Source organism: Colletotrichum chrysophilum (genome assembly GCF_026319265.1).
Source record: "Colletotrichum chrysophilum strain AFK26 chromosome Unknown scaffold_30, whole genome shotgun sequence".
Taxonomy (NCBI): domain Eukaryota; kingdom Fungi; phylum Ascomycota; class Sordariomycetes; order Glomerellales; family Glomerellaceae; genus Colletotrichum; species Colletotrichum chrysophilum.
This window is the reverse complement of record NW_026517317.1, coordinates 155,175-179,721: the sequence shown is the minus strand read 5'-3', so window position 1 is coordinate 179,721 and position 24,547 is coordinate 155,175. Positions and strand designations below refer to the sequence as shown.

The window sequence follows — 24,547 nt, the reverse complement described above, 5'->3', positions numbered from 1 at the left end:
CTCAGAAGAGATATCTAGTGCCTGCAGGCTTCGCGCTGCAGCGCCTCCGCGCAGCGACGCAGCGGCGCAGCGGCGCTCGGAGTCTAGAACCGGACCGGAGAGTCAACCGGCAGTGTTGCCGGCCGCTTTTCAGCCCAAAATGCGAATGCAATCAAGGGCGATACGACACGAGACAAGAGCGAAGTGATACAGGGCGGTCTCGTCGTGTAAGCTCATTGGCGGGTGCACCTGCTGCATTGGGAAAGAAAATCGACCATGCAGATCCCCTGAAGAAGCGGCTGATTCGGCAGGGTATTTATCTTAGTCTGACACGCTAACGGAACGGTGGGGGCCCCCGAGCCAAGCCCGCAGGCGACGTCCCCACCTTCATCGGAGCGGCATCGGGACGGGCGCCCGCCCCCTGCTGTCGAGAGGAACCGAGTTGCCAATGTCTTCTAGACATGGATGGAGTAGCTTGACTATTGGGATATTTGTTCAGTTGAGATCTTTCACATCTTCATGTTCAGCAATGATTACAAGATCTAGAACTTCATCACGTCCATGGTAGGCAATCGGTCAGATGAATTCAAGCAGAATTGGTACCACGGGTGAATTTGATTGAGTGAAGACTAAAATTAAAGAAGGATCGTGTATCTCTAAGATCCATCAGTTCTTACGAGGAACAGAAGAAGTCGCAACTTCGGCATTCTGCGCCTCAATGATCCGCACCTCGGCATCCGCAGTTTGCAGATACGTATACCGCCCCTTGACCACCCAGAAACCCAGTGTCACCACCATCATAACTCCGAACACGGCGATCGCGTAATTCATATCGGCCGGCGCTGGACTAGGCTCTGAAGGAAAGAAGAAGAAGACGGTAGTAATCGCGCAGTAGATGACCGAGATCCAGTTGATGACGGGGCCAAGCCGCCCCAGCCTGAACTCTCCAGGCGGGAGCTTATCGCGGCCGACGAGAAGAACGGTTATAATGGGCATCGCGTACGAGACCGTCAGGGCGATCGTACTGACACTCAGGATCGCCTCGAGCACCGTGGAGGCAAACGTATAGAGGACGCCGACGAGCCCGATGATGGCACCCTGTAGCCACAAGGCGCGTGCTGGTACCCTCCAGGCCTCGTTGACCTTGGAGAAATAGGGGCTCCATGGGATCCCGCCGTCTCTGGCGAAGCCCCAAGTCAGACGGGAAGCGGTCGTAACAATGCTGACAGCCTGACCCATGCCGTTGAAGATGAACAGAGACAGAAGCACTGTAGCCCCTTGAAGCCCGACAGCCTCATTCAAAAGGTCCATGAAGGGCAGACCGGTGACGGGATTCAAGACGGTATCAAGGTCTTGGATGCTGAATAGACAGCATACCATGAAAATGAACCCAGTAATAGCTCCAAGGACGACCGAGAGCCAGATAACGCGGGGAATGTTCTTGCGAGGTGCGGGGATTTCCTCGGCAAGATGGACAGCTGAGTCGAAGGCAGTGAGCCCATATGCAGCCTGGACGAGGCCGGTGAACCAGGTAACGCCGTCTCCCCAGCCAGTCTGGTTGATCCATTGTCCAAAAACGAACGAAGCAGGCTGAAAATGCAGATCCGGCTTCACGCCCACGGAAATTAGGAGCGCCAGACTGAAAACGAAAAAGAGCCCGATGAAGCAAATTCCAATGAAGTTGTTGAAGGCGGGTAGGATGGCATCTCTCCGGCAAGCGATGAGGTTGACGACCGTTACCACCAGAGTGACGGCGATATAAAGCAGGAAATTGATCCATCCGACACCAGCTCCGGCCCAGTCGTTGACGAAGAGGACCTTCATGCTCAGAATAAAGTTAGTCATGAAGGCAAGCTGCGAGGCGGACAGTGTCCACCATCCAAAGGTATTGATCCAGGCGCAGAGGTAGGACATGAACCGGCCCATCGGGCCAGGCGAGAGGCGGAAAATCCAGTACGCCTGTCCCAAGGCCGTCGGCATGCTGCTACAGAGCTCGCCCAGCGACACGGCGACGCATATGTTGCAGAAGGTGACGAGAACGAGGCCCCAGAGGATGGCGATGGGCCCGCCGCTCGTGAGACCGCTCGAGAGTCCCTGGGCAAAGGTCGACCAGGTGCCGAGGACGGACATGGCGAGGAAGAGCATGCTCATGGTGCTGAATTTCCGCGAGAGGGCCTGGTCGTGGCCGAGGTAGGCGAGGTCCTGCGCATCTTGGGCGGCCTGGTCTGTGGTGTGTAGGTGCTTCAGCGGCGGGTTCGATTCGGGGTCGTTATCCATAACTTCTTTCGATAGGGGGGATTTTCGGGGTGATTGGAAAACGTTTGTGGGATAACATTCGCAACTGTGTTCTGCAACGAGAGAGGTATGCTGGTTGATGATTCTGAGATGGGAGGGTGCGTGTTGGTGTTCAATAGTTTTTATATCAACTGCAAGGATGGGACGGGAACAAGGAATGGATGCGCAATGACCGATGTTCCCCCCGGGGCGTGGCATTCACTGATAAGCCGCTCAGTGTGGCAACGTATCAAGAAGCTGGTTCCAATTTCATTAAAAGCCGCATGTATTCTTCAGCTTTTGCTCGCTGGTGTCGTAGCTCCTAAAACTCGATGCGGTTTACTCAGGATGTATCGGAACTGTTGCTCATATTGTCAAGTCTCGTTCTGTCCCTGCTGATCATGTGTCGAGACGAGTCATTGGGCATCATCTCCCACACATCATGGTCACGGCCCGGTCGGCGGTCGGCGGGGTATGCTGTCTTTGCTCGTCGATACCTGCCTAAGATATTCATTCCTGCATTTCCGTTACTGCGTCGGTAGTCCTCCCGTCGTGAAAACTGCATCACAAGATGACGTTGGTACCCCGGATTTTGCAGATAGCATGGGCTGGATCTCATTACGTACGAGTTGGAAGAGTTGACAGTTTCAAATCGTGGGGTAGAACCGCGGATTTGGGAGAGCCAGTCGTGTCGAGTCAGTTACGTTATTAGCCCGGCCCGGACGTCGACTACAACAGGCAGTTCAGCCTAACCACACCAGAGCCAAGTGAGTTAGTTGGACGAACTGATAGTGATTTCCCCTTTGTACCCACATGGCAGCTCCGCTTTGCATGGGTGACCCGATAAGGCAGAAGAGCTGTAGTTTTCACGCTGAAATATTAATGGAAAACCATGATACAAGAATACGGATAGATCACTGGAATTAAGAGAGAATGAAACCGAAGCTGCTCGCATTGTATGTGTGATTGGACTGAAGCAGTCTTTCTGACACCGAATATTGATTTGACCCCTGATATTGAGCTTGTGGTTTGTAAGGAAGCATCATCTGTGAAGCTCAGGATCATTTTGCTCGCTGTACTCTGGATGTTCTGTCTTTGTTATCTTGCAAAAAGCCTTGGGCATATTGTGCCTCGAGGGTATTCACAGATCAAAACTACGTCTCCACCAGATCCTTTACCCAAACTCCTCTTTCGTATTCACGAAGCGGCCGGCTAGTTTTCCTGTGGCTATGCTCTACTTTACCGTCGTCGTCGTTACTTCTATCGTCGTCGCTTCTGTTATTGTCGCTTCTATCGTTATCGTCGTCTTCGTCGTCGTCGCTACTATTATCTGTAACAAGAGTAAGCAAGTACACAGGAAATATAGCCGCGCAGATACAGGAAAATTGGGCGGTCTCCACCAGAAAAGCTTGTATCAGCACTGTGGAAGCTCCTGAGAGCTGGATGGGACTCCTCACAGCTGCACTGTTGGTTCGCAGTTGGGGGTGGATAAGTCGTTTGCCGCGGGATGTTAGCCGGAAAGTGGGAAAAGTCGATCTCGTGCGGAGAGATTGGGGACATTGGACGCAACTCGAGTTTGGCCCAAATTCTTTCCCTTTTCAGCATCGCGCCGTCTGCTTGTCAAAGCGGTTGTGCGGCAGCAGAATCCTTGCCCACGTCGGCCGAGCTTCGGTGAGCTAGAGCTAGAACCCTGGAAGGTGGAGTCGTGAAGGACGGCAGGTTTCAAGGTTACAGTCTGGCCAAATTTCTTTCCTATTTCATCATGATAAACGCTAATTCACCGGGCACCACTAACCATCGAGAAGTACCTGCACCAAAATACGTTCTTCGCTCCGAGTACGATAGACCGAAATGTGTCTTGATACTCTATTTCAGAGCTTTCTGCAGGCGCCAAACTCATTACCCTCCGCGCCGGTGGGATAGATACCGGGCCGGGCTGCCCCTCCTCGTGGATGAGGTTGTGACATGCAATGTGTGACTTTGTGGGTGACCAACAGCGCCAATCTAGAGTCCAGGGAGCCGGCATTGAAAGCTGTGCATTGTGTTGTGAGCAGTATCAAAGTCAATTGCACGGTCCCGAGGCAGCTCGTTTATTTCTTGGGGACAGACTTACTCGGATCTCTTGTATCGCATCTACCACCACACACATTATGGCTTCCGTTAAGCTCACTGCCCCCAATGGGAGAACCTACCTCCAACCAACAGGACTGTTCATCAACAACCAATGGGTTGAGTCTTCTGACGGCGGAAAGATAGCCAGTATCAACCCTACGTAAGATGCTCTCAGCCACCAAGAAGCCCTTTCATCCTTTCGACTAACACATTCGGCACAGAAACGAGCGAGAAATCACATCCGTCCACGCCGCAACGAGCCAAGATGTCGATAGAGCCGTGCAAGCAGCGCGGAAAGCGCTCAACCACCCGAGCTGGCGAGACCTGCCCGCCTCAGATCGCGGCAAGCTCATGGCGCGCCTCGCCGATCTGATGGAGCAGCACCGCGAGACGCTGGCCACGATCGAGACGTGGGACAACGGCAAGCCGTACCTGGTCTCGCTCAACGAGGATCTCACCGAGGCCATCGAGACGCTGAGATACTACAGCGGCTTTGCCGACAAGGTGTTTGGGCAGGTGATTGAGACGACGCCCGAGAAGTTCGCCTACACTGTCCGCGAGCCTATTGGAGTTTGTGGCCAAATCATTCCGTAAGAACTCCTCTCTCCCCTTTCTGACCCTAAGATATTTCAAGGGATCATCCTAAAAGCAAATGGCTGATGACTATTCCCCACAGCTGGAACTACCCCCTCGCGATGGCCGCATGGAAGTTGGGCCCAGCCCTGGCCTGCGGCAACACGGTCGTCCTCAAGCCGGCAGAGCAGACCCCTCTCTCCATCTTGTACTTTGCCAACCTCGTGATCGAGGCAGGCTTCCCGCCGGGCGTGGTCAATATCGTAAATGGCCTCGGAGCCGTCGCAGGCGCAGCTCTCGCGTCCCATTTGGACGTCGACAAGATCGCATTCACCGGTTCTACCAACATAGCCAAGGAAATCATGAAGATGGCAAGCCACAACCTGAAGAACATTACGCTCGAGACGGGCGGAAAGAGCCCTCTCATCGTGTTTGATGACGCTGACTTGGACGTCGCCGTCCACTGGGCCCACGCCGGTATTATGTCCAACCAGGGTCAAATTTGCACCGCAACGTCGAGGATCTTGGTTCAGGACGCCGTGTACGACAAATTCCTGGCAGCGTTCAGAGAACAAGTGAAAAAGGTCTCCAGAGTCGGCGATCCCTTCGAAGAAAGCACTTTCCAAGGACCCCAAGTCACAAAGGCACAATTCGACAGGATCCTCTCCTACGTCGACATCGGCAAGCAAGAGGGTGCGAAGCTTGAGCTGGGAGGCCGGCCGTCCAAGCCTGATGGTAGCGGGTACTTCATCGAACCCACGGTATTCACCGGGGTATCACCTAATATGAGAGTCTTCAAAGAGGAGGTCTTCGGCCCGTTTGTCGTCATCTGCCGATTCAAGTCGGAGGATGATGCCATCGCTCTCGCCAACGATACGCAGTACGGCCTCGGAAGCGCCTTATTCACCACAGATCTGACCCGTGCCCATGCCGTGGCCAAGAGAATCGAGGCTGGCATGGTGTGGATCAATTCAAGCAACGACAGCGACTGGCGCATTCCGTTTGGTGGTGTGAAGCAAAGCGGAATCGGCAGGGAATTGGGCGAGGCCGGTCTTGCTGCCTATTCAAACATTAAAGCCATTCATGTAAACCTTACTAGACAGTCGAAGCTATAGACACTGAGGTAGTTTGCACCCGTAAGGAAATTACTACCTAAAGCCCCTCTGAAAGTGCTGTTACTGTCACGACCGTCCTGGTCTCCCATCCCTTCCCCTCGACGTCAACCACCACCCTCTTGCCCTCAACTCTCCCCTCCTTCACTCTCCCACTAAACACAACCCGCTCATCAACCTCAACCACCATCCCCTCCTCAAACGGCACACCAACAACCCCCTTGGTCCCCCTCTCCGCAAGAACAGCAATATTGAACCTTCCTCCGCCCTCATCAACCCACTCGACCCCAACCCCCTGCCCCTCAGGCGTCGGCACAACACCCCTCGCCCACCTCAACCCAGCCCTCACCGGCATCACACTCCACGTCTTGAACCCGGGACTCGTCGGTCTCACCCCGAGCACATACGAGCTCATCAGCGGCACGATCCCCGTGCTCCACCCGTGCGCCATGCTCGTGTACCCGTCCTCATACGGCCTGCCGCCCGGCCCGATGCCCTCCCAGAACGTCACCCCGGGGTCCTGCCCGCCCATCCACCCGTACAGCCGCTTCATCTCCTCCACCGCGCCCTCCGCCGTGCCGTCCCCGTCGTCGACCTTCAGCCGCGCCGCGAGCTCAAAGTAGGAGACGAACGCGTACACCCGCTGGCTGAACCCCTGGCCCACGGCGTCCGAGTCGTAGAACGCGTTGCCGTACGCCCGCGACGCCGCGCTGGCGTAGTACGCCAGCACGCCCTTGGCCTTGTCCCCGGACACGACGTCGGCGAGGATGGCGATGCTGTTGCCGTCCTGCGCGTGCGCGGCCACGTACGAGTCCGAGTCCGCCCCCGTCGTGCCGTCGTAGAATGCGCCGACGCTCTGGTCAAAGTTCCTCTGGGCCAGCGCTTTGGCAACGTCGTCCCCGCGCGAGTTCCACCTCTCTTGGTCCGCCGTCTTCCCAAGCTGCGCCGCCATCTCCGCCGCCCGCCGCAGGGCAAGCACGTACAGAGCATTGTAATACGTTACCGGCCCCTGCCTTGGGAGGAAAGCGTAGTCGCCGTACCCGCCCGTCCCGTTCAGCCCTTTCGTGACCAGACCCGTCTCCGGGTTCGTAATGGAGGGATACCACTGGTCCATCACAGCCAGCAGATTCTGGTAGTACGTCTCGAGATAGCCCATATCGCCGGTGTACCACACATAGTCGTGGCTGCAGACAACCCACCAAAGGGGGTAATCAAACAGCGGAAGCGTGTAATTGTTTCTGCAAACCGTCAGCAAACCCTCTCCTCCACGTCAAACACAACCCCCAAACTCACATGCTCGCCGGCGGAATCCACCCATCCGCCCTCTGCCGCCTCGCCAGATCCGCCAACACATTCCCGCTCGCCTCCGCCACCAGGCCCCCGTGCGACAGAAACGCAGTCAGCGCCGCCACAGCCAGGTCCCCAACATACGGGTCCCGGTCCCGCTTCGGCGCGTCGTGGATCACCAGCCGGCCCTCCAGGAACTCGCTGTCCGCGTCCCGCGGCTCAATGTCCTCCGCCCGGAACGTGTCGATGCACAGGTCGTTCGTGTACACCCCGTCGAACCACCACCGTGTCAGCTCGCGGTCGCTGCACTCGAACCACCCCCGGAACGTCTCCGGCGTCCCGTGGAACGCCGACAGCGCCAGGCTCACCGACGCGATCTTCACCTGCCCGCGCGGCGCCGTGTACGGCGCGTCCGACGGCAGCGCGTCCAGGTAGATCCGCAGGTACCGGAACCCGTGCAGCCCGTCCACGCAGACCTTGCCCTTGCCGCCGCCGTCGCCCGGGTACTGGCACCCGTGCTGCGCGGTCCAGACGTACGGCTCGCTGCGGACTGCAATCTGCTCGCTGCCGGGCGTGATCGTGTCCCCGTTATACGACCGCGAGAAGTCGCTCACGTTGCTGAGGAACTGCAGTGTCTCGGAGAACGCCAGCCGGATCCCGGGCCTTGCGGCGTCACCCGCCCCGTCCGGCGTTTCAGACCCGGCAAAGGAGATGGAGACGATGCCGACGGTGTTCTGTCCAAAGTCCACCGTCACGGACGGAATCTCATCAGACTCGGAGAGCCGGGTGAGGATCGTCGGCCCGCCTTCGCCGGTGACCAGCCCCGAGGGGTTCGCGACGTCCCCGCGCGTGAGATCTGGCAGAACCCGCGCCGGGAAGATCGTCTTGGACTTACTGGCGCGGACGTACCGGTACCAGCTGGGATCGTGGGAGGCGGGGTCCCTCCAGTCCGGGGAGATGAGGCTCCATTGGCCAGTGATGAAGGCGAGGATGTTCGTGAGGAGGCTGGCCATTGGATCTCACTGACGCAGGTCCAAGAGTATCGTCGTTGGTCAGAATCAGGCACTAAAATTAAGGTACTCAGATCAGTACACAGACTCACTTACCGGTGGATGGGCGGTATTTAAAGGCGACGGAGGGGAGAGGAGAGGGAAACGGCAAGGGCGGGAATGAGGGGTCCCGGCTTCCCCAGATCGGACGATTTGCGCGCCGGCAGTTGGGCGGAGGCTAACTCCACCAACCCGGCATCCCGCAGATCACCTGCGGATATTGCTGTCGGGTTCCACCACACGCAACTGCATGTTTTACTCGGAATGGAACTCGACATGCGTCTGGTGATTCATCTCCAACAATAAGTTGTGCCGATCAGCAGCGAAAGTCACATGAAGCGGTTCAGCACAGCATGCAAGTCATCGGATCTGCAGATGGAACCAAGTGGTATTAGACGGCGTTGCGCCTAATCTGTCTCTCGGAGCCCACACCAGCGGGCTGAAGACACTTATGCAAAGCTGATGCTTATGTCGCGACGCTGTGGAAGCGAAGCGTTTCTAAACAAAAGAGAATAAAAAAGAACGAGGTAGGAACAAACCGTGCAGACTGGTATGTCCACGCATGTCGAAAAAAAGAAAAAACAGAAAACTGCAAATCCGCGCACAAGTATCCATGGTGCTAAGGTTCATATCAGCGACCACGTTTTTCAATGTCGTCCATCAATCCGTAAACCCTCCATCCGTTTCGTTCCAGGACGCCAACAAAGTCAAGAAAGGTACTGTACACATTTCGCTGTCCCCAAAAACAAAGTTGATGTTCGTAAAGGGAGGCACGCCTTAGACCGTGCCTCGAAGTCTTTGCTTGCGTGCTAGCCAGTCGCCAAGCATGTTGTCAAGTTGCTGGGCCTGGTTAGTCGTGACGCATCACCAAAAATGGATAGATGCACTTACTGTAGTGATTTCTGCCAACTTGGCGTTCTGTTCGCGGAACAAGCTTCCTGCGACGGGATGATCCGGTCCTGCGGGAGCAACATCGCTCTTGTCGTACACAACGACCAGCATGTCACGGATGTCTGAGCTGGAGTCGAAGAATGCTCGGAGCTTCGCGTCGTTCCAGCTACTGCCCGTGGTGCTCCCTCCTGTTGAGGTTGAGCTGGCAGTCATCGAATCCTGAGCGCGATGTCTGCCCACCTCATCGGCATCGATGAGCTCTGGCGATGGCGATGAGGAGTGGCCATCCTGACTGGAGGTGTCGACCATGAGCGCAGGCGGGTTGCTCGTCGTAACTGGAGAGACTTGAACCGGCGACTCGGAGAGGCGATCCTTCTCCCGATCCGCAGCGGTGGGCTGGGGTTGGGGCATAGGCTGCGAAGGAGTGATTGTCCTGTCGGTCTGGGCGCTTTGACCGCTCATGTAGCTATCGGGGAAAGCACCTGGCACCGGGCGGACCAGCTTCTCGTCCTTCGGCTCCTCCTCAACTGGTTGTTGCACAGAGGGACCACTGGGGTCAATCTCTTCGCCAGATGAGTCGAAATCGTCGAGTTCCACACGCGACTTAGCCTTCGTAACCTTTTGGGGTTTCGGCTCCTTGGGCTCGCTGCTTCTCGAAGGCATGATCTTGGACAAGGACGACTTTTGCGAGTGCTTGGTCTCGGCCTTCTTCGGTTCGGCGTCGGCATCGGAAGAATCGTCCTCGACGATACGCATAGAGGCTGGCGGCACATTCGACACGTTGTTGGGTCGGCCTTCAGAAGAGATGAACTCGCTAAGTTCACGGGTAGCAGACTTTTGTGGCGTTGTTGCCCCCTTCCTCGACAGTGATGGCTCCACCCTAGGCTGTTGCTTCGTGAGCTTGCTTGCTGTCCGTTCGGGCCCGCCTGAAGATCCGCCGCTTGTTCTCGGCGACGACGGCTGCTCCTCAGACTCCCGGTCTTGTGATTCGGTAACAATATCCATCGACCTCTTGCCAAAGGACTCGTCGTCATCGTCCACAACCTTCTTCTTGTCCTTACGCGAGAAGAAGCTCCGGATGGCGCTGGGCTTCTTGTCCTTCTCCTTCTTATCCTTATCCTTCTTCTTCTTGTCATCCTTCTTGTCGGGTTGCAGCTCCTTGTCCAACTTGTCCAGACTGGGTCGTTGCTTAACACTTTCCGTCGTCGAGGGTCGTGAGCTGTTGTCATCGCGAAGCAAGTTAGGCGTAAGCGTGATCTTCTTGGTCTCGACCGTTTCGTCCTTAAAGAAAGAGTCGGTGTTCCTGACAGTGCCGTTCCTCGATCGACTCGGGCCCTCTGGCTTCTCAAATATCTCTCCGCTGTCACGCTTCCCGTCGTCTTCTGCAACCTCCTCTTTCTTGGCCGGCTCCGCAACCTTGACTTCCTTGATCGTCCTGGGCTTCAGTGGCTCGACCTTCGCCGTCTCATCTTCCGCCTCCTCAGTTGACTGCTGGGTGGCAGCCTGTTGCTGCTGTTGCTGTTGCTGCTGTCCCTGCTGCTGAGAGAACATCTCCTCCATATCCTCTTCATCCGAAGAATAGTCAATGTCCGAGTAGTCGACAAACGTCGGTGGTGCAAACGCGACGGTCTTCTTCTTCTTCCTCAGAGCCGTCTTGAACGTGCTCTTGGACTTCTCTCCAGCCTGGTCTCCAAGCATTGTAGCGGAAAGCTGATCTAAGTCAGATAGGTTCATCTCTTCCTGGGAGGGAGCGACTACGTCAATATTCCTGTGCTTGTTCAAGCGCGCCAGTCTCTCGGTTGGCGTCTCAATATGCTCTGCCGGGAGATAACCTAGACCTTTGTTAGAAATGCTGACGCAAGGGACGCGGGGGTCGTACCGATGCTGCTGTCCTTCACCACTCGCACCAGCCACCAATAGCTGTTGCTGTCATCTAGTAGCACCATGGTATCTCCCTTCGTGGCATTCGCTTGGCCTTCGACGGTCGCGACAAAGGTGTGGAGGGCGTAGACAAATTCGAAATCGATGTCCTCTGCTTCGTGTAAGCACTCGTTGCCCCAGCCACCAGCAATGAACCTAGAGTCATCAGAGAAGGAAAATTCGTCATCATCATCATCTTCGATCGAGGGTTCGTAGGGTATCATGAGCGAAAAATCGCTGTCGTGTTCGTCGTGTTCGTCGTCAAGGTTTGCTTCGGCCGCCTCGTCCCATTCTGCCCGCTCCATCTCAGCGCGACGCTGCGCGAAATCCTCGGAGCTAGATCCGCGGAGTCGAAGTGGACGAACCACTATCGGCCCATGCTGTGCTACACTCTCCAGTCCAAACTTATCCTCAAACTTGTCGCTCCGCTCCTCCACCCAATCTTTTCCGTAAAAGAGACTACCGCCAGCATCGTCGCATAACTCCTCGTAAAGCTCGTCGAAGAACTGATCGTATCGATCGTCGTCGTCGGTATATCGGTCCTATTCGTTATACTCACCGCGAAGATGATGATGACTGGTTGCTGACGCAGAAGCCTTGCTGTGCTGCCAGGAGTGTTGTGTAGGTGGATATTCAGGAGTTTCGGTGTAAGGAGAAGAGGACATGGCCTCGCTGAAAGCAGGGGAGACAGGAGAAGCGCGATCTCTCATGGCTTGCAGAGAATCGACTCTCCGTGGCCAGGAATGTGGAATTGTAATCGAATTGCACCCACCATCTTCAATCGAAGGCGAACTAGAGATCTTGTCCATCATGTCGTCGTCCAAGCTCTCGTCCGTGTCGTCCATGTCTCCGTCGTCGGAGTTGCCCGATGTGCCTCCATTTTGCGCGATGGCCAGCGCATCTTGGTGTTTCTTGCTTGCATCGTCCATCGCGCCGCCGTTGAGCCGTTTGGAGACCTCGTCCGCGAGATCGTCTGAATCCGATACGTCGTCGTCGTCGCCGTCTGTGAAGGAGAGTCTCGGGCTGCGCGCTTGTATTTCGGCGGATTCTTGGGCGATCTCTTGGAGAGTCGCAGCCTGATGCGGACCAAGCGAGCCGTGTGGGCCTCGGGGATGATCTTTTGCTGAGGGTGCGTCGTGATCTTGGAGGTCGATCGTGTCTAATTTTGCGACAAAAGAGGCAAGAGGTCAGCGTGACATGCCAGCAACGGAGCAGGCAATTAGGGGTTGTTTTTTTTCCTGGTCAGAGGGGGGGGGGGGGAAGGAATTCTGTGAGATTGATCGGCCGCGGTTCCAGCCGTTAGACCAAGACGGGTTCAGGCTAAGCTCAGACACAGAGAAGCCCAGGGCCAATTGGGAAAGGGGAAGAAGTTTGTGTTTTGGGGGGAGAATAGTGTGATGCGCCAGGAGGAATGGGAGTAGGCGCGGGTGTTTTGGGTCGCATAAACTTACCAGCGCGAATAATGTGAGGTCTTGTCATGTTGGATTAAGGTCGTGGGCCAGCAGAGGAGCCAGCCGAGAGGGTCGGAGATGTTCGAATTGTGGCTGTTGTGACGAGATGTCTCCTGAGCGTCAGGGACTTGGGGGTTCGTGTCGTAGTATTGGTGGTACAGAGAATATTCGTGTCGTGCAGGCGTGCGTCGTCACAGTTTCCTCTGGATTATCCGTATTTTTCTCAGCGCTTGGCCGCCAACCCCCTTGGGCCCGTCAGAATGGCAGAATGAGACCCTGGTAGACGACGTAGGGGCGGTACGGATAGTACTACTATCATGGAGCGAGGGTGAGGAAAAGCCGGGGCGTTGGACAGAATGCCAAGACACGGGCGAGGGTGGTCTGGAGACGGAGACGGAGAGGGAGACGCAGCAGCGACCAACGATGGGAGAGAATGTCGCTGCGCTGAACTGGAGACGACCAGAGGCTTGGAGCTGGCTGTTTGGTGCTTGGTGGGCGTCGACGGGGGGTGAAATTGCGACTCCGCTGTTTCGTCGGCTGAAAAAAAGGGCGGCCAGGTTCTGGTTCTAGCGGCGCGAGATTGTCGTCGGGGCGGCCAGGGTGTGTCGTCCCGGGTGGGTGGTGGTTGATTAGGCCGGGCGTCGGCGTTGCGATTGAAGAGACTCGGGGAGGGATGTCGCTTGTCTGGATAAATTGGGTACGGATTCGATCAATTGCGCGAGGTGTTTGTTGTCAAGTACAGGATCCGTAATCAGGCGAGGGAAAACGCAGATGCGCGGAGGAGTAGCAGATGCAGTTGTTGGTGGCCGTGTGTCGCGTGGTGCGTCGGTTGCAGCCAGACCGTTGTCAGGTCAGTCCAGGACGGCGATGCTTGGTGTCGACAGAGGAGGGGGTTGGTTTGAATGGCTCGCCAGGCTGGGCTGGTAAAGAGCCGGGCTATGAATAGAACAGGGAACGGCGCACTGGTGAAGGAGGCGCTGAGGCGAGGTGAGGCGAGCCCGGCGAGTAAGGCGAAGAAGGTTGGGTATCCGTAGCGTACGGTGCGGTACGGTAACGGTGGCAGAGAAGAAAAGTAGCGGGATGAAGTTGGTAAAGAGCGACGAACAAGGGCGGGGGAGAGTGGTTGGGATCGTCAATTGCGACAGAAAATTATGAGGCTCTCATCAAGGATGGCCCAAGAGTTGGTCCGGGTAAGGTATTGGCGAAAAAATGAGAAGGAGGAAGGAAACGGAAGGACAGGCGAGAGGTAGACGTGGAGGCGGGTTTGGAGTGAGGTAGTTGTTTGTAGGAGGGATCTGCCCAAAAAGTTGTGTGTTTGTGCGCCTGGTGAATAATATGACGAAGGCGGCACGAAGGAGGAAAAAAAAAATTTGGCCAGGACCCCTTTGCTATGCTCCCGATGTCAAGACGAACAAAAAATCCAATCTACCTAATAATGTGAAAGAAAGAGCTACTGCAGGAGACGGGAGAGATTGGACCAAGGTTCGGATACAACAGCCGTAGGTGGTCAGAAGCAGCGTCAGGTATCCTCCGTACTCAACTCTCAGTCATTACCTAGGCAAGGAAACGTGCTTGCTTTTTCCTTGGTCGTAGTTGCAGAAGCAGATGCAGTTATTGCAGCAGGAGTACGAAGGTGCAGACGCTGTGCATACCCAATTTCAGGCACACATGCAGCCCCCAAAATGCTGTGTCGTGTGGTGTGTGTGGTGTTGTTTGGCATGTCACTTTTCAGGGGAATGATGCGTCAGCCCAACTGCGTGTCTCTCTCGCCTTTTCCAGCACTGAGCATCTCATCCCGGACAGAGTATTCGTAACTGCATCTCTCGTTCTTGTTTCTGCCTTCCTCATCGTCTTCTCCTTGGCTCTCAGGCTCACTCGCTCGCTCGCTCGCTCTCGGCCCAAGCCCAGCGAAGTGGATGATGATCAAATTGGTCTTTGGAGATTCCCTGCACGATGTTTGGCCAGGGGGGATGGACTTGAAACAACTGGGCTTCGACAAGGGGCCTGCCGGCTTTTTCTGCTGATGTCCAGTGTCCAGTTACCAGTTACATACCAATATCATACCGCAGTTCCTCAGCATGTGCAGTTTGGGCCCTCAGCCAGTCATTTCGCAGGATACCATAGTCTTCTAGCCAGATGCTACTCTATGAGGTATCATGACTTGGACAAGCATTCAGGAGCTGTCTCCGAGCCCCTCCCCATCGTACCCTCTCCTTTTTTTTTTTTTCTTCTTCTTCTTTTCTTCTGGTGCCCCTCCTGTCCCCCCTTCTCCTAGATGTTGCGCTGCCCGTCCGCAATGTCTTAATGTAGCACCGTTATCGGGGTCCGGGTCTTTAGTCATATTCCCTGGCCTGCGTCATACCTCCTAATGTTAAAAAGAAGGGGGCCTGTTGAGTTCTGGCCTTTGGTTCCTTGGTTGGGTTGGTTGGGAGGGGCATTAAGCTCTCGGGCCCGGCCCTGTCCACTTGGAAAAACGGCTTCTTGCATTGGCCAGCCTGGGCTTTCACTACCTGAAGCATTTTGTGAAGAATTCTTTTGTGAATTTTTATATAACTAAAGGGAATATAAGAACCCTTTTTTCCTCTACCCTAACCTAGGCTAGTCTCTTTAACTACTATATCCTTAAATAAGGGTAATAATAGTAATCAGTTCTTAGAACTATTCGCTATATTTCTTATTAAATATCCTATTAATCTCCTTTATATTATTCTTATTTTTCAAGTTTTTAGTAATTTCTTTAAATCTCTATTTAACTTAATAAAGAACTTAGTTCTAAGGGTTTTTTAAGAACTTAATATATATTATGAAGAAGTATAGAGATACTATATTATTATTCTTAGCTGTAAAGATATAACTAAGCTATTATTAAATATATAGTAAATTAGTTTTTTTTAGATATTTAATATTACTAGTAGTAAAAGCTATATTAATTAAGTAAGAGGTATATATAAGATTTATTTTAGAAGGTTTTAAATTTAAGCTATAGTATAATAAGGAGCTACTTCTATTTAGCTAAGTAGTTTAAAAATTCTTTTTATATACCCTATAGGCTAGTTATAGAGGTTACGCTATAACCCTCTATATATTTCCCTATTAGAGTTACATAGTAGTTAATAAGGTGTGCCTCTAGGCGGCAAACTGCGAAGAAGAAAAGTTAGAAGGGAAGAAAGATTCACTACCTGAAGATGGAAAAGCTCCCGTCCTTCGTTAGAGGAGTGTTATAACGGGATACTTCCCATCTCGCAAAGGGCCGTGTGTGTTGACGAGTATCCCCCTATTCCGGTGACTAAACATCTCCCGCCCACCTTCGTCGCAACTTCCGTCCTCCCACTTCCGCACACGCATAGCCCATCATATATTATCATCCGGATTCATCTAAACAATTCATATGCATGACGGAGACATCACGATCCTCCGTCATGCCACCCATCGCCATTCTCCCACTGGACTGGCTCCGGGGACCAATGCCGGCCCCCACTGGAACTCTCAATACTGGAGACCAAATGGACACCTGCAAACCTGCAATGGGAAAACCTCCTCTGGAACACACGGATCGAGTATCGACCCTGACGCAGATCCTCTGCCACGGCCTCATCCCGTCGACGTTTGCGGTCATCGAGATGTCTCCTCGGTTGCCTCCTCCCACGTTTGAACCCTTTGCTTCTTCTTTTTCGCATGGAGAATAGACCCTTCCGTGTGTTTGTGATGTGCTTCGACAACACAACACCAACGCAGCCACCCCCAGCAACGATCAAGTTGCGCCATCACCAATGTGTCCAGACCTCGCGTCAGAGCGGCTGGCCCGTTACGTCTGGGCTCAAGCCAAAACGCTCCAGCTCCCAGCTCTCCCCAGGTGCAAGCTCCCCAAGCTTCTGACTCCTTGCCCCACCACAAGCTGCAAACGACGCCGTCGCTTCCAGCAACAACAAGCCCGACTTGATGGCGTCGATGGCGCTTACCATGGCTTCCTCATCCTATCAGCTCGCGTATCCCCCCTTCTCCTGCCAAGCAAAACAATCGTCGGGATGATTTCCCTGACGGAAAAGAATCCTCGGTAATGACCACAACGTGCCATCCTCTTTCGCAGGAACCCATTCCAGAATCACACCCGCATTCCACGCAATGCTGTTTTCAGATTTTGTTCCCAGACCGTGTCGTTGCCTCTCAACCGCACACAAAGACTTCAAAACGTCATTTGGCGGCCGCGCGGCTAAACCCAGTCAGCTTACTACGATTACTACGACCGAGTGGCCAAACAGACTTCTGCCCCCAACTCCAGGAGGCGCTGTGCTTGAACTGCTGATGACCCCACGCAGGGACATGTCCTTGCCATCGCCCGGAAGCTTCCTATGGCAGGGAGCGCGAAGGAAAATCAGGGAGAGAAGAAAAAAGAAAAAAAAAAAAAAAAAAAAAAAAAAGGCTCAAGCCCAAAGCTCCCAAATGTTGTTTTTTTCTCGATTCGCAGGCGAAAGTCAATTGCCCTACCGCGGCAGCGGACCCCAAACCTTCCCCAAGAGCCTCATCATCTGAAACCCAGCTCTCTCGGGACCGAGGACCCGGAAATCGCAACTCTCTCACGCTCGTTCCCCTTCTCCCCAAACTTCCAAACCCCCACGGCCCCCGTGCAGCAAGGTAAAAACATTGGAGGGCAAGAGGCAATCGGCCATCTGATACTCGGTCTTTGTAGATGCGATGATCGAGGCCGCCATGATTCATCGAAAATGCAGATAATCCGCCCGCACAACCGAGCTGTGTCCAGCTTTGAGGGTCATCACGATCTGAGAGAGGCTCAAGACAGCTTTTCCATCTTCGGATGCTCGAGACAGATCATCCGAAAGGGCTGTTGCGGGTGTTTTTGATGCCCTTGCGGGAGTGCCAAGTTCGCGATAAGACTCGACTCATTTATGCATGTGTTGTCTTACCGGGGGTGGTCAGTCAGCACGTTTGGGGGTAGGGTTCTGGTTCTGCCTCTTAGGGCGCAGGAATGGTGTCATGTTTCTCCCTGGGACCTGTCTCTCGGTGCCGAGACAGCTCCTTGCAGCCTTGCGGCGAATTGCCTGTATTGTAGCAGGGAGAAAAAACCCTACTTCGAAATTGTCGGTCCCGTAACATGCGATTTATTGTTGAAGAGCAAACGTGTTTAACTCCATGCGAGCTGCCCATGGACCTGTCATGATGCTGGATGGAATGATAAGATAGCGCTACAGGCGGTTCTTCGAGGCTTGAGAACGATGTCAAACCGGTCTTAAACACGTACGGTTCAAAGCAGAAGCGCAACTCCCTGGCCTGGAGAACGAGAAGCATTTGATATGACAGCTTGAGCCTTGCCACAGATTCGCTCTTGAACCCTTCAATGATCTCCAGGTATTTGAAGTAATGACGAGCAACTGAGACCAACATCATGATGGCGTTCAAGAGAAGAAAATGACAAAGCCGAGCCTTGAAGATGCACTTCACGATGAACCATCCGGATAGTCTGGACGAACCGCCCCGTCCCAAGTCATCGTCATATTCCCAGGTCTCAATTATAGACTGACGACATATTGTGACGACGAACTTGCCCCAGACATAACTTGTTCCGTAAACTCCTGCGCATATCAAACAGTGACGGAAACCACCGTGTCGAGAGATACATCCCCATCCATCACCCCAAACATCTCAGCTTATTGTTCTTCTGCATCCTGTTGTCATAGAAGACGTCGCTCAAACGACTCTGCAGCATCTCCTGCGCCGCAGGCTTCATTCCCGCATTTCTGTGACACACGTCTTGCGACGACGTAAGTGATGTTGCCGAACATCAGTCCGACCTGCATACATCCTGCAATGTTCGGATGCCGATGCCGCGAGCCAAGAGCGATCTTCAGATCAAGGGTCCTCGGGAGGACCTATCTTGGCGCGGTGCAGATGGAGAAGCATTTGGCTCTCACAAGACCAGAATTTGGGCCTGTGTTGAGTCTCAATTAAGACAGAGTCCTGGATTTGGCCTCTACACTCGGTTTTATCATCAATTTTCGCATAGACTTTTGCTATTTGCGCGGATAGTAATGATGGTATATTGGTATAAAAAAGTGTGAAGATGACAATAATGATGAGAATAACAACGAAAATAATAGTAAGCAGAAGAGTAGTAACGACGACAACAACGGTGACGACGGTGACGACGACGACGAAGATAACGACGATGATAAAGGTAATCATGTTTAGCTGAGCTTTTGGTAATCCTGGTGGTATCGAGTGCAAAGCGACTTGATTTCAGTTCCTCTTTCTGCTGCTGGTATGTATCCATCTTGATGCTTGAACCAACCTTCTCCGGTCTGAACAACATACTCGACGTGACGTCTCCTTTATCGAAGATTCCGCTATAGACAGAGAGTGATGATTAAGATTCAAGCTCCAGACTTTGGATCGCTCCAGGTGAGCTAGGCTATCTCGAGAACCGAATGTGATATTCAAGACCATCGATCAGATGTCGACCTTGTACTTAGTCCAGCTCATGGTACGCTCCTCGCTGCATTGATTACCCTCCTGATAATGTCAGTTTTGCCATTCACTGGGAAATAGAAATCAACGCCAGCTAGACAGAGTCAAAACGGAGTTAAAATTGCAACGCAATCGTTTACATTACTCTTTGATTCACTTTCCAACTCTACGAACTCTTGCTTGCCTTCCTCAGAGCCTTTGCAAACTGCTCGACAAAATCGAAGCAGTCCACAAAGTTATTATACAAAGGCGCCGGTGCAACCCGCACGACATTCGGCTTCCTCTCGTCAATGATGACCCCCTCTTCCTCGAAGTACTCCATCACCCCGTCCAGCAGTCCATCCGCAAGCATCAGACTCAGCTGCGCACCCCTCGCCTCGGGCTCCCGCGGGGTGATGATCCTGAACAACGCCTGCACATCCTCCGGCAGCCCATCGAGCAAGCCCTCCAGATATGCCGTCAGCCGCAGCGACTTCTCCCTCAGCGGCACTACCCCGCCGGCCAGCTCAAACACCTCGAGCGACGCGCAGAGGCTGGTGATATCCAGCACGCTGGGGTTGCTCAGCTGAAACCCCGCCGCGCCGGGCGCCGGGTGGAACTTGGTCGCCATGACGAAGCGCGACGACTTGTCGTTGCCCCACCACCCGGCGAAGCGGTTCGTGTACCCCGACGCGGCGTCCGGGTCCGAGACGGCCGTCGTCACGCGGGAGTGGCGCTCGTGGACGAAGGCGCCGCCGATGCAGCCCGGCCCGCCGTTGAGGTACTTGTACGTGCACCACGCCGCGGCGTCGACGTCCCAGTCGTGCAGCCGCAGGGGCGCGTTGCCGACGGTGTGGGCGAGGTCCCAGATGACGAAGACGGAGTGCTTGCGCGCGAAGGCCGTGATGGTCGGGATGTCGAGGAGCTGGCCGGTGTAGTACTGGATGCCCGGCAGGAGGAGCAGGGCGGTCTCGGAGGCGTGCTCCGCGATTACAGAGAGGATGTGCTCGGTGCTGAGCGTGCTGTCCTTTGCGGCGTCCTTGGGCTCGATGCAGACCATGGAGGTTTCCGGGGAGAGGCCGTGGTGTCTGATCTGCGTCTCGACGACGAACTGTCTCTGTTTGTTAGGAATGGAACTTGCTCATAGCGACAGGATCTTACGTGATCGCTGGGAAAAGCCTTGCTCTCCAGGATGATCTTGTGCCGGCCGTCCTTTTGAGGCTTGTAAAAGGCCGACATCAGCAGGTGGAGGTTGGCCGTGAGCGTCTGCATTACAGCGACCTCAGAAGGGTCGGCGCCGACGATGGGAGCCATCATCTTGGATGCCTTGGCGTCAACGTCGAGCCATGTCGGAAGGGGCGAGTCGTCCAACGGCTTGAAATGGCCCTGGACGCCCTGTGTCGCCCATGTTGCGAGGTACTGCTGTATCCTCTCAGACGTGCGCTTGGGTTGCAGACCGAGAGAGTTGCCGCAGAGGTAGGTGCATTTCTGCTGCTTCTGCTCGGAGCCCTCATCTACAGGAGACAGGATGTTAGCCTCATTGTTGGTAATTTATGAAGCTGGGAGAGTGAGGGTGGAGAGTGTCGTCTGATTTGGGTTGGGAGAGACCTTTCTTTGCCAGGGTCTTGCTGGTGACCTCTTGCTTGGTCGGGATGACAAACTCGTCCCGCGTGTGCCGCAGGGCGTCCTTCTGATCCAGAGATTCTGCGTATGCTCTGCTGGAGGTATCCATTTTCGGAGTGACACTAATTTGTACCGGCCACTGACTAACAGCTTCCTGGCTTGGTGTTGAGTAAGTGTGAGGAGGCGGGGTGCGTGAACTCAGAAGCAGAGGGGTGAAGCCGCAAAATGCGAGTTGAGTTGACGAAAAAGTTGGGTGAGGCAGAAGGAATGTGTCCTAGTTTGTATGAAGATCGCGAATCGCAAGAAAACGAAGCCTGATCTCCAGCTCAGGCACGTAATTTCAATCTTTAGTTCTGGTGTTGAGTTGGATTTGAGGAGTGAAGTCATGATGCGCCAGAGAACCCCGAAAAGAATGAATATTCGCGCGCCGGGGCGCCGCACAGTCCAATGAGAGGTTGCGCTGTAGCTGCTGCGGGGCTCTCAGCAACACAACCTACCTACCTACCTAACACTGTGAAGCAGTGAGGTACCTTATGAGATGAGACATCAAGCTTGCTCGATCAAAGTATTTTTGAACACTGAAGGTTTGTAATTACCAAAAACAAATAGCTCTGAATTTCGAGGTGCTAACTTATTCCAATATCACAATGTACTCAACTTCAGATAGCTTCGTCCTTTATAAAGCAGAAAACAAAGTTCCATAAATAACACAGAGTAATGAACTCGTCTCACGCGAGTTGATATCAAGTTAAATCTTAGTAACTAGTCCTTTTTCAATAAAATATTATATTACTAAAAGAAAGAAGGTATTATCGATAGAATAATCTGTACAGAGTGGGCTATGAAACTTCCTCAACGTAATCGATAGATAGTTGAGTATTCGGCGACCACCCATCAGTAATAGCTCATCCTGCTCTTTGAAGAGCTCCTGGTCAACTCATTTCAAAACACTTGGGAAATATTAGTTGGTAACGCTCTACTTAGTTGACAGCCTTCCACTCCTCCTCAACAGCATTGGCCAAGGCCAATAACTGCTGCGTATCAGCCCAGGTATCACCGCAAGGCTTAAAGTCCGCAGCGCTCACACCCTGACGCTGTCTTGCTGCCATGTTTTGCGCATCATGATGTGCCTGCGCAGCCGCCGCCGACCCGTGAGTCAAGTGTCCATACCCAACAGTCGCGTTGCCGAAGCGCTGGCCGTAGTCCGTCGCCGCGGCGGCCGACACGGACCCGCCGACACCCATGATGACAGCGTTCGTGTTCGCGTTGAGCTGCTGCATGAGATTGAGCGCGGCGGTCTGGCCCTGAAGATTGACCGCGTCAAGCATCTGCTGCTGACGAACGGTCTGCTCCTGGCAGAGCTTGTCAATCGCCCTCTTGCGCTCGGAGACATCCTTGCGCCTGTAGAAGTAATGCGCAAAGTCTACGAAGGTGCCCTTCTTCAGCGACGCGGCAAGCTCGTCCCGCAGACGTCGGGACGTTCCGAGGTTGCACATCAGCCCGTCCGGGAAGATCTCGTACGCCCGCGCCGTCTTGTCGTGGGACAGGTCGTACTCGAGCGCTGTGCCCTTGACCACGTCGTCGTGGCACTCCTCGCACATGTTGAGGCTAATATGTTGCTCGTTGTCGCCAATGAGATAGAAGGCGTTGCCGAACCACTTGCGGCCGCTGCCCGACTTGAATGCCCGCTCGGAGCCGCCGCACGGGGGCGGCCACGAAGCTACGAGTCCCGCCGCGCTCCGGAAACCCGCAAAGTCGTCGATTCTGTGCGAGTCGAAGCCTTGGTGTAGCCATCGCCGCAGAATGAGCCCGCGCCAGACCAGCGTGTTCTCGAAATTGGCGTTGTCTGATGTGTCGGCGTCGTGATCTGATGGGTTCGAGAGAAAGCAGAACCGTATAACGCCGGGGGAAAGAGAACGGGTGATTGGTGCGAAGAGGTGGCTGGCTCCGAGCAGCTCTACCGTCGAGTTGTAACAGAAAGGGCAGACCTCGATCGAGGGATGCTCTGCCAAGCAATACCATAAGGAGTCGTCGTCTGCATTCTTTCCCAGCAAATCTTCCTCGTCGACACCCCTGAGTCCAACACAAGGTGGCAGCGTTCCCCTTTTCGAGATGCAACGGCGCCAGACCTCGTCGTCGCCGCACCTGACGGCACACTGCATAGCAAACCGCGAAGCCACACCCCCAAGGTCACAAGAGATGGTGCCCCGAAATTCCTCGTCGAGCCGGACGCGGTTGTTAAAGAACCGGTCCACAGCTGTGCCGTGGACAAAGTCCCAGTAGCACGCCTCGCAGAACACACCCGCCTTGCTCGGGTCGTGCGGCTCGTAACTGTAGTGCGGCGCAGAGGACTCCACGGGCCAGATGGGATTGTTCTCTCCTGCACAGCCGATGGCAAGCCGGGATCGCGTGGCTTCTGCGAAACGGCCGAACGACATGCGCTGCGGGCCCGCGTCCAGCTCCCGCGCAAGCATCTTGAAGACGTGTCCGCGAATTCCGCGGACATCGCATCCCCATCCAGACATGGGCGTAGAGCGGTGTAACTCCCGCTCAAAGGGAGTGCCACGGAAGAATTGCTCGAAGCAGGGGCTGCATACGGCGAGCTGGTCGAGCGCCCTGGAAGTGTAGTATGGCGTCTCCTCGGTGACCGGCCCTGCCCCGGCACAGGGTCCGAGTTCGCAAATGGATTTGGCGAGATGTACCAGAGAGTCTATCATCGCCGAGCTTTGGTGTGGTGGTTTCTGCTGCCCGCCAAACTGAGAGATGACCGCTCGCAGGCGCGGCACGGTGGCGTATCGACACTCGAGCTGCTCAAAGGACTGCCTCGGTGTCTCGGGGTTTTTTGGTATTGCTTTCTCTCGTTGACGAAAACATGCAGAGAGCTGCGCATTTCCTGTTGATGCAACTGCGCTAGCAAAGCAAGCGCTGCAAATAGCAAAGGCGTCAGGATCCGTCCGTTTCTTCCCTGGGGATGACTGATGTGCATTCAAAACCTCGTCCCTAAGAACGTAGAACGACACGACTTCCAAAGACGCCATCTCGTACTTGGGACATGGTACAAGAGCGGTTGCGTTGGACGGAGGGGCTGCCGGCGATGGCAGATCTTGCTGGAGATAAGCTTGGCGCTGCTGATTCTGGGGTTGTGCTTGTGTAGCATCGCGGCTCTGACCTGGACCGGGACCTAGGGCTTGAGACATTGCAGTCATATCAAACGTCTGACCTGGAGAAGAACTCTGTATCTGACCACGCCCAGGCTCCTGGGGCGCGTACTCTGCCTCTGGCTGCTGGAGCGCTGCGTGACCATTGTAGTTCAGCGGAGGCGGAGGAGCAGGAGCAGCGTGGTATCCCTGATATCCCTGATATCCCTGATGCCCCTGATACCCCTGATACCCGAGATCTGGTTGCGGCTGCGGCCGAGCGGTTGATGGTGGTGGTGGTGGTGCTCGGTAAGTGGCATTCTGTTGTGGTGGAGGAGCTGCCATGTATTGCGGATAGTGTCCAGGAGACATCGCTGGCTGTGCCTGATTTGTAGGCTGTCCATGATGGTATGAATGTTGCGGCCCTCCGTAATGATACTGCGGTAGTCCAGGTTGGCTCACACCGTTTCCGGGGTTGCCATAATGACCGTTGGAGTACGGATATGGTGGTTGCTGTTGATGGTTGGGGTATTGTGCTGTTGTCGTCGAATAGCTAGTTTGCTGCGGCTGCTGTTGCTGATATTGTGGCTGGGAATACTGATGCTGACTCTGAAGCTGTTGTGCCAGGACCTGGGCCTCCTTGACCGCACCCTTGACTTGGCTTTTGGCCTTTTTGAAGT

At 54.5% G+C, this 24,547-nt stretch overlaps 6 protein-coding genes across 6 annotated transcripts; 1 reads left to right on the top strand and 5 right to left on the bottom strand.

The window, feature by feature from the left end:
• Positions 1 to 645: 645 nt before the first annotated feature.
• COL26b_004797 (uncharacterized protein) lies at positions 646 to 2,256 on the bottom strand (the record flags this gene model as incomplete). The annotated part of the gene is made up of 1 exon (XM_053177663.1): positions 646 to 2,256. The coding sequence occupies one exon, from the start codon at positions 2,254 to 2,256 to the stop codon at positions 646 to 648; it is 1,611 nt and encodes a 536-aa protein (XP_053038375.1).
• A 2,147-nt stretch (positions 2,257 to 4,403) lies between these two features.
• COL26b_004796 (uncharacterized protein) lies at positions 4,404 to 6,053 on the top strand (the record flags this gene model as incomplete). Its single annotated transcript, XM_053177662.1, has 3 exons — positions 4,404 to 4,525; positions 4,587 to 4,955; positions 5,042 to 6,053. 3 exons carry the CDS (start codon positions 4,404 to 4,406, stop codon positions 6,051 to 6,053), a joined length of 1,503 nt encoding a protein of 500 aa, XP_053038374.1.
• Positions 6,054 to 6,404: 351 nt separating this feature from the next.
• On the bottom strand, positions 6,405 to 8,350 carry COL26b_004795 (uncharacterized protein; the record flags this gene model as incomplete). Its single annotated transcript, XM_053177661.1, has 3 exons — positions 6,405 to 6,417; positions 6,458 to 7,234; positions 7,344 to 8,350. The coding sequence occupies 3 exons, from the start codon at positions 8,348 to 8,350 to the stop codon at positions 6,405 to 6,407; spliced, it is 1,797 nt and encodes a 598-aa protein (XP_053038373.1).
• Positions 8,351 to 9,163: 813 nt separating this feature from the next.
• Positions 9,164 to 12,676, bottom strand: COL26b_004794 (uncharacterized protein; the record flags this gene model as incomplete). The annotated part of the gene is given in 6 exon segments (XM_053177660.1): positions 9,164 to 9,226; positions 9,278 to 11,109; positions 11,157 to 11,739; positions 11,757 to 11,773; positions 11,970 to 12,200; positions 12,649 to 12,676. 6 exon segments carry the CDS (start codon positions 12,674 to 12,676, stop codon positions 9,164 to 9,166), a joined length of 2,754 nt encoding a protein of 917 aa, XP_053038372.1.
• Positions 12,677 to 19,294: 6,618 nt separating this feature from the next.
• On the bottom strand, positions 19,295 to 20,839 carry KYN2 (Kynureninase 2; the record flags this gene model as incomplete). The annotated part of the gene is made up of 3 exons (XM_053177659.1): positions 19,295 to 20,218; positions 20,269 to 20,621; positions 20,716 to 20,839. 3 exons carry the CDS (start codon positions 20,837 to 20,839, stop codon positions 19,295 to 19,297), a joined length of 1,401 nt encoding a protein of 466 aa, XP_053038371.1.
• Positions 20,840 to 21,710: 871 nt separating this feature from the next.
• On the bottom strand, positions 21,711 to 23,784 carry COL26b_004792 (uncharacterized protein; the record flags this gene model as incomplete). Its single annotated transcript, XM_053177658.1, has 2 exons — positions 21,711 to 23,549; positions 23,776 to 23,784. The coding sequence occupies 2 exons, from the start codon at positions 23,782 to 23,784 to the stop codon at positions 21,711 to 21,713; spliced, it is 1,848 nt and encodes a 615-aa protein (XP_053038370.1).
• Positions 23,785 to 24,547: the final 763 nt, after the last annotated feature.